Consider the following 17,787-nt stretch of genomic DNA (forward strand, 5'->3'; position numbering starts at 1 on the left):
CCTCGTTTGCAGGTCACTTCTTTGGTGAAATTATTAGCTTCAAAGTTTTCGTCATATCCAGCTTCAAAATTGCAGTACTAAACTACATATCAAAGATGTGATTCAGTATATTATTTATTTATTTCTTTAAAAAAAAAAAGAAGATGTGATACAATACTTACTCAAAGATGTAACAAAAATTCACCAATATGTAGAGATCACAGACAGATCTTAAATCACAAGAACTCTTTTAGAGCAAGATATATTTTCATTATATTATTACTTATAAAAGATACAATACTTTCTCAAACATTTCGATGCAAACAGGATTATCAAAACTCCACACTCTTATTGGCAAGAAATCCAAAACCACACGCTTTAGCTTATAGAAAAAAGTAATTTGACAAACATAAAGTTCGACAGATTTAGTTGTAAGCGCTGGGGTTTGCCTCGAGATAGCCTTCGACGAGCTTAAACAGACCTGCGGCCTTTTCCTTTCCTTCCTTAGCCTTCGCTTCATCGACCGGGGCACTTCCGACGGTGTGGAACGTGGTAGTGACCTTAATGACGCTTCCTCCGCCCGGGGCTGCGACAAACTTGGTCTCGTGAGATATTTTCTCAATGTCGGCGGACAAAACGTCTCCTTCGATTATGCTGTGGCTGTAGCTATAGTTGTCGTGGTCAATTGCATCAAGCTTCTGCTTCACATACTTGCCTGAAAATCAAATTTTACATGAAACTTTTTAGAACATTTGGTTCAAAATTTGCATAAATCATCTTTGATGTACTTTCATCAAGAGGGTATCCACTCGGTTGTAATAAGAAAGGAAAAACAAAATTGAAATAGAAAGAAACATCATTATATTTGAGTACAAACTTGTTAATTACTATTTTTATATTTACATATTAGGAACTGAAATTGTATTCCTAGTTTACTAAATAAACACATGAACAGAGGAAAAAGAAAAGTAAAATATGTCACCAAAATCTTAAATACACATGATCACCGACATTAAAACAAAGAAAAGTTTACTTACCATCGGGAAAGGTGATCTTCTTGATGGTTCCGGGCCCTCCATTTCCTTCGATATTCTCGGCGCTTTTAGCAGCATCGGGAGCAATTTTTGGGAAAAGGTTGTCGGCATCAAGCACGGCAGCTTTAAACAGCCTGGCGGGGGCAACGGTGGAGGTGAACTCGTCGTTGTGAGTGGAAACACCCATGATGATTTGAGGTTTTGAAGTGGATCAAAGAGGAAAAGATTATAAGGAAGGTTGTTTTGAACTTTGTGTTGTTTTGTGATGAAGACAAGTGCATATAGAGGTTCTTTTTATAGGCTTAAGGCTGCAGATTGCTCTGTATGAAGAATCCTCTGTTTATTGGACGTCCGCATCGGTGATAAAACTAATGTTATTTTTGTCCTGTTAGGCAATTATATAAGGTGTTGTTTGGTGTAGGGGTTCTGAATTTAGAATTATGATTATGATTCAGAATTAATGTTTGTTTATAAAAATTAAAAATTAGTTTTGATTTGACTCACCCAGAATTAGCATTTAGTTAGGATGATTCTGATTTAAAATTTGAACCGTGATGTGATATTTTAAATCATGAATCACCCTTAATTCTAGACCACCCTTTTTAATTTTAAATGATTCAAACACCTAATTCTAATTTTAAAACTATGATTTAGACCTAAAATTATAAATCATAATTTTAATTTTAAAATTAAAATTAAAATTACCCTAATTTAAATCTTCACACTGAATGAACTCTAACTTTTAATAGGTAATATTTTAGTCAAACATGGCGTGCCTCTAAGTTGAGGCTCTATTGGTGAAATTATAAAAGAAGGTCGTCAGATTCTAGATGATGTTGACGATTTGCCAAACTTATCCTAAACGTGTACAAAGGTTCATGTGCATGAAAATAAAATATCGGAAAGCAGTATATATATATATATATTGTCCGTCACTAGTTGGGAATTTTTTCCTCTTAACTTCTTTAAACTATTTTTCTACCTTTTCTTTTGTTGGGAAGTGTTGGTTAGGAATGAGAATGGAATGGCATACCTCATGATTCTTGATTCTTACATTTAAAATTAAAATTTTTTATAAAAAAGAAATATTATAGTAAAATTAATAATTTAAATTTGAGTATACAAAATAAACAACCCTTAAAGTTTGACTTATAAAAATGCCGGCCAGTCAGAAATCAACAATATTTAGTACTATCAGTATGACTTATCTCTTTTCTTTTCAATCTACTAGAGTGTTTAAAAACAGTTGTCTTTTCCTAAGATATTCTTCGCTCTTTCTTGTTGAAAGATAATTTCGAAAGCACTTTCAGATGAAAAAAATTCTCCACTTCTGCCAAGGCACACAACGATTTTGCTATTACTATATATTTGTAAGAAGACCTGCTATGTCATAAATACTTGTTACTCCACAACCAGAGAAGGACAGGTAGAAATTAGCAATTAACAAAACCTCTCCATCAAGAAATCTATATTGATGAAAATACTATCCACTTTTTTCTTTTCATCTAATTAGTTAAAGCATAGCATGGTCAACAAATAAATCAATTATTAGAAAAATATCCTCCTAGAATTCATAGGTTTTAGTATTTTTTTTTTTAAATATCTTGATGTGCACACTTTTTGCCATTGAATTACACAAACTTCTGTTTAAGTAAAAACTCCATACATGATTACACTTTGATTGTGATACTAATTACATACTAACAGTAGACAAAAATCTTAGAACAATACAACCGGTCGACATCACTATAAGGTGTTAAGTTTGAATTCGTCCACCCTAAGGTCTGAAAAAAAAAAGAGTAACGAGTTTAACCCATCTAATCTGGCCGACCAATTTAGACTAATTACAATGTTATTTCTTAAAAGTAGTTTCTATGTAAAGTTATACACTTTTTGTTTTTGTTTTTGTTTGGTTCTTGGCTAAGATCTTGAACTTGGTCATATATCCAGATAGATGCACTTCTAACTGGTAGTGTTGCTCAAGCTAAACGAAGCTTTCTTAGCAGCCAATATGGAAATTAATATTACAATTACTAACGGGTTTGTTTTTGTTGGATACCGGAATAAATGTAATAATCTACAATTATCTAACATATTCGTCTATTATAAAATTTTATTTGTTAAATGTACAAAAATTCTAAGTTGTCAACAAAAATATTGCTTCCCCTATCTTTTAATACCATGTTCTCATAACTTTGCAAAAGTAATACTTAACTATAATAGTTGTGGAGTTCACGCCTTCTGAAATTATGCATACTCTCACTATCAACGGACACAATAGAAGTTGAATGTAAAAAACTGAATTATAAAAGTACTTTGTGAACATGTTCCTTTGAACAGACTTATCTTCTTCTTCTCTCTTTCTTTTTTTTTTTTTTTTTTTTTGTTTCGTCACTTCTTCATGACATTTGCCTTTAGGATAAGGTAAGATATTATAGGAGAGAAATGTTACTTATCATATAAAGGAGAGTTTAGTAAGCAGTAATCAATAAGAATCATATAACTGATAAAGTGACAGAAGATAATATAATTCATAAGAAAATGTGATAGCTTCATTGATAACTCGTACGGGTATTGAATAATAATATTCTTCAAAATGATTCCTTGATGGCCCCCGCTTTTATTAAGGAAATTTGTAAGCTGATTAAGATTGAGATTAAAAACTGTTCTCATTTGCAAGTTACGTACTTCTTTGGTAAATTTATTTGCTTCCAAGTTTTGGGCATTAATATGATTTTCTCAAGTCCAGTCTTTTCGAAAGCTTCAAAAATTAGTGCATTAAATTAAATTACATATCAAATAAATGTTACACAGTATATTGTTCAAAACAAATAAAAAAATAAAGAGCTGATACAATACAATACATACTAGCTAGAAACTTTAGGAGACGTCAAAAATTAACCAAGATGAAGATAATAGAAGGATCGATCAAGATAGATAAATTTTCATTGTCTTATTCATAATAAGGTAAAAACATTTTCTGAAACAATTCAATACACAGCGGAATATCCCATTTCCACACTCTTATTGGCAAGCCTAGGAAATCTAGGACTAAAACAACAACATGAAAGCCACACCCTTTTGCTTAGGAGAAAAAAAAAATAGAAATTTGACAAGCATAGAGTTCAACATATTTAGTTGTAAGCGTCGGGGTTTGCTTGGAGGTAGCCTTCGACGAGCTTAAACAGACCTGCGGCCTTTTCTTTTCCCTCCTTAGCCTTTGCTTCATTGAACTGGGCATCTCCAACGGTGTGGAACTTGGTAGTGACCTTAATGATGCTTCCTCCATTTGGGGTTGCAACGAACTTAGTCTCGTGAGAGATTTTCTCAAGTTCCGCACCCAAAACATCTCCTTCAATCAAGCTATGGCTGTAGCTAAAGTTGTTGTGGTCAATTGAATCAAGCTTCTGCTTCACATACTTGCCTGCAAATGAAATTTCACGTGAAACTTTTGATTTGGTACAAAATTTGCATAAATCATCTTTGATGTACTTTTTTATATTAAGAGGGTATCAAATTATCGGTTGTAATAAGAAATAAAAAGAGTTTGAAATGGAAAAAGCCTATTTTATTTATGTACAAATATACATTAATTGGTATATATTTGGAATTCAAACTGCATTCCTAGTTTAGTAAGTATCATAGGAAAAAAGACTCTATTCCTCTCTTTCAATTGAAGATATGTAAAATATGTCATAAAAATCCTAAATACATAGGATCACGAAGGTTAAAAGAAAAAATTTACTTACCATCAGGAAAGGTGATTTTCTTGATGGTTCCGGGCCCTCCATTTCCTTCGACAGTCTCGGCACTTTCAGCAGCTTGGGGAGCAATTTTTGGGAAAAGGTTGTCGGCATCGAGGACGGAGGCCTTGAACAACCTAGCGGGAGCAATGGTGGAGGTGAACTCATCGTCAAAAGTGAAAACACCCATGATAATCGAAGGTTTTGAATGGGATCAAAGAGGAAAAGATAAGGAGGGGTTGTTTTGAACTTTGAGGTGTTTTGTGTTGAGGAGATGTGAATATAGAGAAGCTATTTATAGGCAAAGGCTGCATGTTGCCCTCCATGATGAATCCCCCGTTTATTGGACGTATGCATTGCTGAGAAAACTATGTTAGTTTTGTCCTGTTAGGAAATTATATTTTTCAATCAGTAGCATTTTAGTCAAAAAAGGGGCGCCCTGAATTGATGTTCTATTAATTGGGAAATTAAATAAATAAATAAAAAGGATTGGTCCTTAGATTCTAGATCATGTGACGATTTGTGCCCAAACTTATCGTAATCCTAAATGTATAAAAAGGTTTATTTACATGAAAACAACAATGTTAATAAATAAATAAATAAATAAAACCAATAAGTTGTAGGTGAAAGAAAACATTTTTTCACCAAGTGGTAAAATTTTTCCTTACCTTTTTGCCGAGTAGAGATCCAAGTCTTACCATCAGTAGATCTACTTTGACAATAAACATAATTTTTTAAAGAAAATATTTTGTTGTCTTTTTTATTGATGTCCTCACGAAATAATTAGTTGCAACACAATAACAAATCAAAAACGAAAGCGACAGTACTAAGCATAAGGGGTAATATTGAGTTCACATTACTTTTTAAGAGCTTATATACTAATACGAGTTTGATATCATCATAATTCTTTTTCATATGCGGATGAAATATCATCATAATTCTTTTTAATTTAATTCACGTAAATCCTCAGAGAAACGGCTAACTTACAGAAATGGCATTCCCAAGAAAAACTATTATTTTCCCAATTCTTTCTTTTGTTGGGGAAGTTTGTTGGGAATGGAAACGGTGTACATAAGTGCATGTGCATGTTTTCTTTGATAATTTCAAGTGTTGAAGGTTGACGTCTAAAAAGGCAAGCCAGTCAGAAATGATCAACAATATTAATTGTAAGCACTTCTGTCTTCTCTCTCTGAATTTATCTAGAGCATTTGAAAAATGTTTTTTTTTTTTGGTCTCCAAAATCTTATTCCCACAGTTATTCGTATTCTTGACATATCCCATTTCTTCAATTTTTTTTTTTGAACATATCTTCAAACTTGTTACTTGTCCTAAAATTTTCTTATTCTAAAAAATATTAATATGAAATTTACTTGTTGATGTAAGTAATTCTATTAATTTGTGGCTTTGTTTAAGATATATAAGTTCTTAATCGCTTGGAAAGTTTTTTCAGATTAAGAAATTAATCTTCCACTTCAGCAATGGCCGGGACACAATAATGTTGTTATTATTATGTTTTCTTCCAAGTAGGACCTGCTATCTCATGCATATGTGTACTTACCCAAAAACAGAAAAGGACAGGTAGAAATTAACTATTGGAGACTTCTCCATTAAAAATTCTACGTTCGCGAAAATAATTTACACTTTCGTTCATACGAATAGTTAAAGCCTAGAATATTGGTCAACAAATCCTACATCATTTTTTTTTTAGAATAAATCCTAAATATAAAAAGTTTTCCCTCTAGAATACAAATATTTTGGTATGGGAATTGGCTGACGAAATCATTTTTTTTTAATTTTTCTTTCTTTTTTTATTCAGAAAATTAGGGATTATATAATGTGGCCTTTATTTCTTATGGATTAAAGGAATGTGGTCCGTTTTGGGTTTGTTCCTTACTTTGGAGCAAGTTCTGCTGTGCTTCTATTTGGAATTTGGCTCTTTGCCGGTATTGCGGGAAAAGGCAGCAAAATAGCAAGCGGCAAAGATGGAAAACAAGAATAATAAATGACAAGGACATGAGTTGCAAAAAGGAAAGAGGTGTCAAAAAGGAAAAAGGACATAAAAATTTGAACGACACCAAAAAAAAAAAAAAAAAAAAAAAAAAAAAAAAAAAAAAAAAAACACAACGACATAAAAACAGAAAAGGTTGAAACACGACAATAAAGTCAGAAAGTATCACCAAACCAAGTAACCAACACCTGCCATTAGAGAAATATAATACTATTAGGGCTGACAATTTGAGTTTCGACACTATAACACGACATGTAATTCACACGAAATAAGAGGGTTTGAGTTTTCTTTAAATAGGAATAGGTAAAAAAAAAAGGATTAACCCACCAGACACGATTAAATAAAGGGTCAGCACAACACGAACCTTCCAACATGAAATTAACCCGAAATATCCCGTTTAATAAACGTCTCATAAATAAGTTGACACGAATGCGACACATTTTTAACCCATTTAATACCTGCTTTATTTAGATATGTATAAATATGGTTTTTATTTTATTTTAAAAAAGGCGATATATAAGGAAGGCCCTAGAGTTTCCTCACATTTTTATAGAATTTCTCATTTAGTTTACTATTTTGCTATATAGTTGATTTTTTATTTTTTTAATATTTTTTTATCATTCATAATTGAATTTAAGTATACAGGTAGTAACCGTGTTTGCAGGTTGACACGACAAGGTATTGACCTATTTAATAAACGAATTGGTCGTGTTGTGTTTCCTTTAAATTGGTATACGACCTTTTGGATCAACTACATGGGGCTATTGTCTTCTCAAAATTTATCTTCGTAGTGGCTATCACCAAATCCGAATGCAATTAGGGGACGAGTGGAAGACGGCTTTCAAAACCGGCAAAAGGTTGTACGAGTGACTGGTCATGGCTTTTGGTCTTTCTAATGTTCCTAGCATATTCAGTAGATTGATGACACACGTTTTTAAACCCTTCATGGGCGAATTTGTGGTAATTTATTTTGATGACATGTTGGTGTATAGCACATCCTTTGAAACGCATTTGGAGCACTTACGAATGGTGTTTGAAGTCTTGAGAAGAGAATGTCTTTATGCCAATCTTAAGAAGTACCACATTTTAACGAACAAGGTGGTTTTCTTATAGGTGAAGGAATCAATGTTGATCCAAGTAAGACGGATGCTATCAAGAATTGGCCTATTCCTTAATCCATTTCTGACATTAGGAGTTTTCATGGTGTCGTTCTAGCAAAAATTTATTAAGAACTTCAGCACTCTTATTGCTCCCATAACGGAGTAATAAGAATCATATAATTCATTTTATAATTCATAAGAAAATGTGATAGCTTCAATGATAACTCGTAAGGGTATTGAATAATAATATTCTTCAAAATGATTCCTTGATGGCCACCGCTTTTATTAAGGAAATTTGTAAACTGATAAGGATTGAGATTAAAAACTGTTCTCATTTGCAAGTTACTTCTTTGGCAAATTTATTTGCTTCCAGGTTTTGGGCATTCGTATGACTTTCTCAAGTCCAGCCTTTTCGAAAGCTTCAAAAATTAGTGCATTAAATTAAATTACATATCAAATAAATGTTACACATGTATATTGTTCAAAACAAATAAAAAAATAAAGATCTGATACAATACATACTAGCTAGAAAATTTAGGAGACGTCAAAAATTAACCAAGATGGAGATAATAGACGGATCGATCAAGATAGATAAATTTTCATTGTCTTATTCATGATAAGGTAAAATATTTTCTAAAACAATTCAATACAAAGTGGAATATCCCATTTCCACACTCTTATTGGCAAGCCTTGGAAGTCTAGGACTTAAAAAACAACATGAAAGCTACACCCTTTTGCTTAAGAGAAAAAAAAAAAAAGTAATTTGCCTAGCATATAGTTCAACATATTTAGTTGTAAGCGTCCGGGTTTGCTTCGAGGTAGCCTTCGACGAGCTTAAACAGACCTGCGGCCTTTTCTTTTCCCTCCTTAGCCTTTGCTTCATCGAACTGGGCATCTCCAACGGTGTGGAACTTGGTAGTGACCTTAATGATGCTTCCTCCATTTGGGGTCGCAACGAACTTGGTCTCGTGAGAGATTTTCTCAACTTCCGCACCCAAAACATCTCCTTCAATCAAGCTATGGCTGTAGCTAAAGTTGTTGTGGTCAATTGAATCAAGCTTCTGCTTCACATACTTGCCTGCAAATGAAATTTCACTTCAATATTTAGATTTGGTATCAAATTTTGCATAAATCATCTTTGATGTACTTTTATATATTAAGAGGGTATCAAATTATAGGTTGTAATAAGAAAAGAAGAGAGTTTGAAATGGAAAAAGCCTATTTTTATTTATGTACTAATATACATTATTTGCTATATATTAGGAATTGAAATTGCATTCCTAGTTTATAGTAAGTATCATGAGCATACAAAAAAAGACGCTATTCCTCTCTTTCAATTGAAGATATGTAAAATATGTCATAAAAATCCTAAATACATAGGATCACGAAGATTAAAAAAAAAGTCTACTTACCATCAGGAAAGGTGATCTTCTTGATAGTTCCGGGCCCTCCATTTCCTTCGACAGTCTCGGCACTTTTAGCAGCTTGGGGAGCAATTTTTGGGAAAAGGTTGTCGGCATCAAGGACGGAGGCCTTGAACAACCTAGCGGGAGCAACGGTGGAGGTGAACTCATCGTCAAAAGTGAAAACACCCATGATAATATAAGGTTTTGAACGGGATCAAAGAGGAAAATATAAGGAGGGGTTGTTCTGAACTTTGAGGTGTTTTGTGTTGAAGAGATGTGAATATAGAGAAGCTATTTATAGACAAAGGCTGCTTGTTGCCCTCCATGATGAATCCCCCGTTTATTGGACGTATACATTGGTGAGAAAACTATGTTAGTTTTGTCTTGTTAGGGAATTATATTTTTGAATCAGTCGCTTTTTAGTCAAAAAGGGGCGCCCTTAAGTTGATGTTCTATTAATTGGGAAATTAAATATAAAAAAAAGGATTTGTCCTTAGGTTCTAGATGATGTGAAGACTTGTGCCCAAACTTATCGTAATCCTAAATGTATAAAAAGGTTCATGTACATGAAAAGAACATTGTAAATAAACAAATAAATAAAACGAATAAGTTGTAGGTGAAAGGAAACATTTTTTAAAATATTTAGTTTCAGTATATAATTTTTTCAATTACAAGAAATAAATAAAGATGTGGATTGAAGCCATAATTTTTTCAAGAAAATATTTTGTTGTCTTTTTTATTGATGTCCTCGAGAAATAATTTGTTGCAACACAACAACAAATCAAAAACAAAAGCCACAGTACTGAACATTAGGGGTAATATTGAGTTCACATTAGTTTTTAATAGCTTTTTCTTGCAAAAAATTTCTTGTACTATATATACGAATAGCGGTGGAACTTTGGGCCGGCGAGCTGGCCCGTTGCCCGAATATTTTGGGTTCGGCGGGTAGGCCCATATGCTGGTCCGTCCAAAGTTGGATTTTTGGGCTCGGGCTCGGACAGCCCGAATTTGGTCACCACGCCGGAGCCCGCCGCAGTGTTGCGCTGTCAACCGGCGTCCGTCGAAGTTTTTTTTGAATTTTTCTGGCCAAGCCCGATTTGCCCGAATGCTCGACCGCCTGACTGCTCGAATTGCCCGAAAAACGGTCAAAATTCTGACTGTTGGTGCCCGACCCGAAAATAAGCCCGAAAACCCAAAATTTGCCCGAATGCCCGAAAAGTCATCCAACGGCTAGTTTTTTGACCGTTGCCGCCCGAACCCGACCCGCCAATTCCTAATGTAGCCGTTGCACCCCGAATTTTTTGAAAAAAATTAATTTTTTAACCCAAAAATTTCCCTATAAATACACTCCATCCCCGGCACATTTTTCTCACTCAAACTCTCTCAATTCCTCTCAATTTCTCTCAATCTCTCTCAATTTCTCTCAATCTCTCTCAATCTCTCAAATCTCTATCAGAATTTTTCCAAAAACTATCACATTATCCTAAAGCTCTCTCTCTCAACACAACGTGGAAGAAGGGCAATTTCCCCCTAATGAATTTGTTACGCAAGAATCTACTAATCCGAGCCTTGGTGGATGTACTGGAGGTCGTAGTCGTAATGGTGGTGGGCGTGGAGAAGCGGCGAGTGCCAGTACGACTGCGTCTACAAGTGTTGCAACCTCTAGGAGGAAATGCAAGCACACATCAACAGTTTGGGATCACTTCGACATAATTGAGGAGATCGACAATGAAGTTAACACTAAACATATAGCTCAGTGTAAATATTGTTTATCTAAATTACAAGGTGCCACTATTCATGGCACCACACACTTGAGAAGACACTCCGAAAAGTTTCTTCAAAAGCTTAGCCAATCCGGCGGATCCGAACTCCGCCAAACACAATTATCTTTTGATTGCGCAACCGGTGGTCTAACCACAAGGAAATACGATCTGCAAGTAGATCGCATGGAAGTTGCACGAATGATAGCTACTTTAGATCAACAACTTAGTTTTGTAGAGCATCCTAATTGGCAACGATATATTAAGGTTGTACATAATCCTAATGTACAGTTCACTTCAAAAACTACTCTTAGAAAAGATTTATTAAAATTATTTAAAAAAGAAAAAGAAACATTAATAAACATTTTACACTCGACTAGCGGGTGCGTTGCGTTAACGGCAGATATTTGGTCTGCCATTACCAATAAAGATTATTTAGCTGTAACCGGACATTACTTTAAAGGATTTGATTTAGATAAGAGAATATTAGGTTTTAAATGTGTTCTAGGATCACATAGCGCGGATTTAATATATAATACCATTTTAAATGTAATTGATGAATTTAGATTAAGAGATAAAGTAATGGCTATAACATTAGATAATGCTAGTGTCAATACAAAAGTAATTGAGTTCTTTAAAAATGATTTAAGTTTATTCGATGACGGTACTATTTTCTACCAACATTGTGCATGTTACATAATTAATTTAATTGTTAAATCCGGTTTAAAAGAAATGGGTAATCACATTAAAAGAATTAGAGATAGTCTTGCATGGATTCAAGATAGTAACCAAAGACAAGAAGATTGGTTTAGGTTCTTACAAGTATTAAATATACCTCCTAGAGTATTAGTGTTAGATATGTCTATAAGATGGAACTCAACTTACATAATGCTTCAACAATGCATCCTTATAGAGGATGCTATAACAAACTATATGTGTGTAAAAGTAGGAGTAAGACATATAGACGCATATGATTGGTAAATTACCGAAGTTTTGTATCAATTTTTAGGTAGGTTTCATGAAGTGACTCTAAAACTTAGTGGAACATATTACACAACATCACCTTTAACTTTAGAAGAACTTTTACGAATTAGTATTTTATTTAGCGAATATAGGGAGGACCCAATCTTAGCAGTTCCTATCTATTCTATGGAAAAGAAATTTATAAAATATTGGTCTAAGTTGCCTTTGTTGTATGGTTTAGGTATTATTTTTTATCCTAGTTTATGGTTTAGAAAGTGGTTTAGAAAACTTAAGTGAATTTTTAGGCATCAATTGTTCAGACCAATATCCAATAATAAAGGAAAAAATATATTCGATCTATAGTAAATATGAGATTAGGTTTAGAGTACCTCCTAGAGTACAGGAACCGCAACAACAAGACGAAAACCCGCATTCATTCTTGAATGTTTTCGGGTTGAAGAAGAAGAAGAAGACAACTCAAACAGAAGTTGGGAGTGAATCTTCGTCAATAAGTGGCAGTGGCAGCGGCAGTGGTAGCTTCAATGAGCTTATGGCGTATGATGAGTGTGTAATTTATGCACTCATTCATTACTTCTTTAGCTAGTTTTTGCGTGTTTTTCCTCAAGTTTTTATGTGGATTTGATGATTCTCCCTTGAGTGTGCAGGAATGGGTGAAATCGCTGAGTTTTTAGGCATTTTGGATCAAAAAGACAGAGAATGAGGCGATACGGCGCCTAGAGATAGCGACACGGCGCGAAAAGGAGCAAAATTGAGCAAACCTGTGTGAAGGACCAGCTAGGGATGCGATATGTCACCTCCTTTATGGAGATATGTCGCTGCCTTTAGGCGATATGTCGCCTATTCTAGGGGATATGTCGCCTATTCTAGGGGATATGTCGCCTGAGTTACCCGATTTTATTAGAAACACGTGTTTTGCCCTAGTTTGGTGCGGGGATTTTTATGGAAAGTCAGAATTGGCTTCTTGGGGACGTGATGGACGTGGAATATAAGGAATAGAGGCTGAAAACTGAATGAAGGAGGAGCAAAATGAAAACAAAAATTGCAAAGGAAGAAAATCTGAATTGGAGAGGATTCTAGAGGGAAATTGGAGCGATTCTTCAAGAATTCTAAGCGTTCTTCATTCTCTTCTTCTTTTTCTTTCTGTATTTTTCTAGATTTCGAATATTATTTGGAGATTGTGAGCCACATGATGTGTGGCTAATTTTCTTAATTGTTAGGGTTTAGATGAATCTCTATTTGTGATTATTGTTTTTACGTTTTAATGTGCATTTAATTAAAGTTCTTCGTTTCTTTCGTGTTCTATTCTGATTTGTTGCTGCCAAATTCATGATTTATATATTGCTATGCTTTGTGAGATTGTGAATTGGACAAATTTAGATTGTGAGGATTAATACTCGAGAGGGGAACGTTCAAGCAATTAAGAAATGGGTAGAACAACTTAGGTTGGTGTGAGGTCGAGAGATAAACATTGCCTAGGTAGCCGAAACAATTTTAGGTTGTGAAATTGAGAAGTGAAATTCCAGAAATTACTTCTAGAGTGGAACTTAATGAAGGTAGGGGTGAATAGTTGTATAAAGATAGAAGCTTGATATCACCTACATATTCTTTATGCAACACTCGAGAGAGGGTATAAGGATACACATCACTCTAGGTTCTTGAGAACGTTGAGCTAGGTTAGGCACATGACTACAGAAAAACATAATTGCAATAGAGTGAAGTCAAAACCCTAACATTGCCATCATATTGATTTTCAATTTTAATTTCAGCTCGTGCTATTCATAACTGTTACCTTTTCTTTTAATTTAGCTTTCCTTTATTTTTAGTTTTTCTTTGAGTTTATCACATTCAAATTTGATCGCTTAGATAAAGTTAAGATATGATAATCACAATAGCTAGTTTATATTCTTAACGTCAATCCTCGTGGGACGATATCAGTCTTTGGACCACTTTATTACTTGTACGACTTGTGCACTTGCAAGCATAGTCAAAATTATTTGCAACAACAAGACGAAAACCGCATTCATCTTGAATGTTTTCGGGTTGGAGAAGAAGAAGAAGACAACTCAAACAGAAGCTGAGAGTGAATCTTCGTCGACAAGTGGCAGTGGCAGCGGCAGCGGTAGCTTCAATAAGCTTATGGCGTACCTCAGTGAAGGCTTAGTAGTCGACGGCACGACAGAATTGTTTGACTTAGTTCAATAGTGGAGGGCACGGGTATTAACTTGACCAATCCTAACTCGATTGGCAATGGATATATTTTCGATCCCAATCTCCACTATTTCATCCGGACAAGCCTTCAGTACGACATGAAGAATACTTGAGGAACGCCGGAATGCATTGCAAAGGGATATTGTTGAAGCCTTAGTTTGCATTAAGGATTGGGATCGGGCCGATCAACGTCTACTACATAAAATTTCGCCGGCAAGCCAAGAATGGATCGATGAATTTAATCGATTAACATTTAATTTTGAAGACGATCCTTCAACTTCAAATTAAATTGTAAATTTGTCATTTGTCAATATGTATTTACTTTTGACATTATATTTGTAATTGTATAACTTTGTGAGTTTGTAAAATTTGTAATTCGTCACAAAATGATTGAACTCTTTTTTCCTTACCAAGTTTTTATCACAATTAGGTTTTTCTTGGTAAGGTTTTTAACGAGGCAATCATGAATTACGAATTTAATATACATCATTAATATATTCAATTGTGTTAATAATGTCTGTTGAATGTTGATTTTGATTTTTTTATAATTTTAACACAAACTAACTTAACAATTATAAAAATTAAAAAATATTAAAAAAAATTTCGGGCTATTCGGGCGGGCTAGGGCGGCCCGGCCGGGTTCGGGCAGCCAAATATAAGCTCGCGGCCCATTCAAGGGCATTTTCAGGCTCGGGCGGGCGGCCTGAATTTTTCCGGCGGGTCGGGCTCGGGCTCGGGTTAAAATTCAGTATTTTCAGATGGTCACGGGCGGCCAATCTAAAATTTCAGCACTATATACAAATACGAGTTTGATTACTGGTTATTTTTTTCATATGCGGATGAAATTTCATCACAATTCTTTTCAATTTAATTCACGTAAATCCTCAGAGAAATGGTTAACTTACAGAAATGGGATTCCCAAGAAAAACTATTTTTTCCCCCATTCTTTCTTTTGTTGGGAATGGAAAAGGTGTAGATAAGTTTGCATGTTTTCTTTGATAATTTCAAGTGTTGAAGGATGACTTCTAAAAAGGCCAGCCCATCAGAAATCAACAATATTTATTGTAAGTACTTCTGTCTTCTCTCCCTGAATTTATCTAGAGCAATTGAAAATTGTGTTCTTTTTTTTTTTTTGGTCTCCAAAATCTTATTCCCACAGTTCTTCGCATTCCTGACATATCCCATATCTTCAATAAAATTTTTTTTAACATATCTTCAAACTTGTTACTTGTCCTAAAATTTTCTTATTTTAAAAAATATTAATATGAAATTTACTTGTTGATGTAAGTAATTCTATTAATTTGAGGCTTTGGTTAAGATATATAAGTTCTTAATCGTTTGGAAATTTGTGTCGGTTTAAGAAATTAATCTTCCACTTCAGCAGAGGCCGGGACACAATAATGTTGTTATTATTATGTTTTCTTCCAAGTAGGACCTGCTATCTCATGCATTTATGTACTTACCCAAAAACAGAAAAGGACAGGTAGAAATGCTATCTCATGCATTTCTTGTTCGTGTAAAAAATATTAATATTAAATTTGAGGTTTTGCATAAGATGTACAAGTTCTTATTCGTTAGTTAATTAGTTTCAGATTAAGAAATTAATCTTCCACATTCCGCAAAGTCCGGGACACAATAATGTTGTTATTATTATGTTTTCTACCAAAGTAAGACCTGCTACTTACCCAACAAATAGAAAGACAGGTAGAAATTAACAAATAATGACCTCTCCCTCAAAAATTCTATGCTGACGAAAATACTTTGCACTTTCGTTCCTATGAATAGTCAAATCCTAGAATATTGGTCAACAAATCCGATTACTTTTTTTTTTTTACTATGACACGATTATTAAATGAGTTGTGCTCCTGTCAAGGGTTATAGTGTCAACAGAGAGGCATGACATGATACGAACCCAACACAACAACATGAAATGCCACCCCTAAATACTATAAATACAAAAATATAAAAACGACACGAATTTAAGTATAGAGAATGTGAAGCTACAATCTTCTAGTAATCAACACCAAAATATAAACACGAATTTAAGTAAACGGCGACAAAGTGCAGCAGAAGCGACACTAGAAGTTAATGGACGTTTAATTCAAAAAGAGATAGTCAGTCAGAAATACATGAACAATAAAGGAGAAAACAAGCATAAAATAAGTGAACAAAAACAACTGGAATAATGGTTTTAATTAAATCCTTTACTTCTTCAGAAAAGGGACACTAGCCGCAATTTTCTTTCATATCCATTCATTTTGCTCATTCTGATTTCAGAACTTGAGTTAAAAATTGCATTTATATTAGAGAAAATACTACAGCTGAAATGGTTGAAATTGAATTTTTATAAGAGAAAACATTGAAATAAAAACTTAAGTTGTGAATCGAACTAACGCAACAAACAGGACCACCAGTGACTCTTTGTTATGACAACAAGGTATGAGATGATATTAACAATTAATCTCTGCTTAAGTGATGATCATTCAATTCATTTCCATAAATTGTGAAATTACAAATACGAGATTTTTCATTCTTGGACAATCATCACAAGGAGAAAATGTAACCACACTTTTGGGCACTTCTCGATTCAAACAAAATCTGGAGGAGGATTCGCGCTCAGAATTTAAACATGTTCTAGGATCTTAAGGTGATCGAATCCGTCTTGTCCAAGTAATTTAGACGATATGAATTTTGGATTTTTAATGCTATTAGAAAACTTTTCTTCGCTAAATGTACTATTATATATTCTAAGTTATATTAACATCATGAAGGGCCAATAACAATACTTATGTCGAGTTTAAAAACAGCTGAAACTACGTTCACCAATTAATCTCTCTATATCTGACGATATAATAAATGTTTAAATTGTAATTGTATGATATCTAGAATACAATTGAATTATATGATAACTCTATGAACAGCTTCCATGGAGTGCTAGAGAGTTCTATATTCGTTCGTATAGTTTTATATTTGTTCGTTTGCTTACATGTTTATGATGACATTTGCCTTTAGGATAAGGTCAGATATTATAGGAGACAAATTTTACTTATGTCGTAAATGAGACGTTTGATATGCAGTAATTAGTAACAATCATACAACTGACAAAACGATTGAGGATAATATGATTCATAGGAAAATGTGATAGCTTCCATAATAACACGTACGGGCATTGAATAATAATATACTTCAAAATGATTCCTTGATGGCCACCGCTTTTATATTAAGGAAATTTGTAAATTGATTAGGATTGAGATTAAAAGATTTTCTCGTTAGCAGGTCACTTGTCTGGTAAATTTATTTGCTCCCATGTTTTGGGCATTGGTATGAATTTTCTTAAGTCCAGCCTTTTCGAAAGCTTCAAAAATTAGTGCATTAAATTAAATTACATATCAAATATATGTTACACACTACATTGTTCAAAACAACTAAAAAAATAAAGAGCTGATACAATACAATACATACTAGCTAGAAACATTAGGAGACGTCAAAAATTAACCAAGATGAAGATAATAGAAGGATCGATCAAGATAAGTAAATTTTCATTGTCTTATTCATAATAAGGTAA

The 17,787-nt window shown here is 33.8% G+C and overlaps 3 protein-coding genes across 3 annotated transcripts; all 3 read right to left on the minus strand.

Annotated features, from left to right (window-relative positions):
• Positions 1–250: 250 nt before the first annotated feature.
• LOC112092335 (major allergen Pru av 1-like) lies at positions 251–1,290 on the minus strand. The gene is made up of 2 exons (XM_024168296.1): positions 1,017–1,290; positions 251–694 (listed from the first exon to the last, which is right to left on the minus strand). The coding sequence occupies exons 1-2, from the start codon at positions 1,198–1,200 to the stop codon at positions 405–407; spliced, it is 474 nt and encodes a 157-aa protein (XP_024024064.1). The 5' UTR covers positions 1,201–1,290; the 3' UTR covers positions 251–404.
• A 2,662-nt stretch (positions 1,291–3,952) lies between these two features.
• Positions 3,953–5,010, minus strand: LOC21411335 (major allergen Pru av 1). The gene is made up of 2 exons (XM_024168297.1): positions 4,763–5,010; positions 3,953–4,437 (listed from the first exon to the last, which is right to left on the minus strand). The coding sequence occupies exons 1-2, from the start codon at positions 4,944–4,946 to the stop codon at positions 4,148–4,150; spliced, it is 474 nt and encodes a 157-aa protein (XP_024024065.1). The 5' UTR covers positions 4,947–5,010; the 3' UTR covers positions 3,953–4,147.
• Positions 5,011–8,487: 3,477 nt separating this feature from the next.
• LOC112092337 (major allergen Pru av 1-like) lies at positions 8,488–9,520 on the minus strand. Its single transcript, XM_024168299.1, has 2 exons — positions 9,277–9,520; positions 8,488–8,942 (listed from the first exon to the last, which is right to left on the minus strand). The coding sequence occupies exons 1-2, from the start codon at positions 9,458–9,460 to the stop codon at positions 8,653–8,655; spliced, it is 474 nt and encodes a 157-aa protein (XP_024024067.1). The 5' UTR covers positions 9,461–9,520; the 3' UTR covers positions 8,488–8,652.
• Positions 9,521–17,787: the final 8,267 nt, after the last annotated feature.

This window comes from Morus notabilis, unplaced genomic scaffold (assembly GCF_000414095.1).
Source record: "Morus notabilis unplaced genomic scaffold, ASM41409v2 Scaffold2101, whole genome shotgun sequence".
NCBI classification, from domain to species: Eukaryota; Viridiplantae; Streptophyta; class Magnoliopsida; order Rosales; family Moraceae; genus Morus; species Morus notabilis.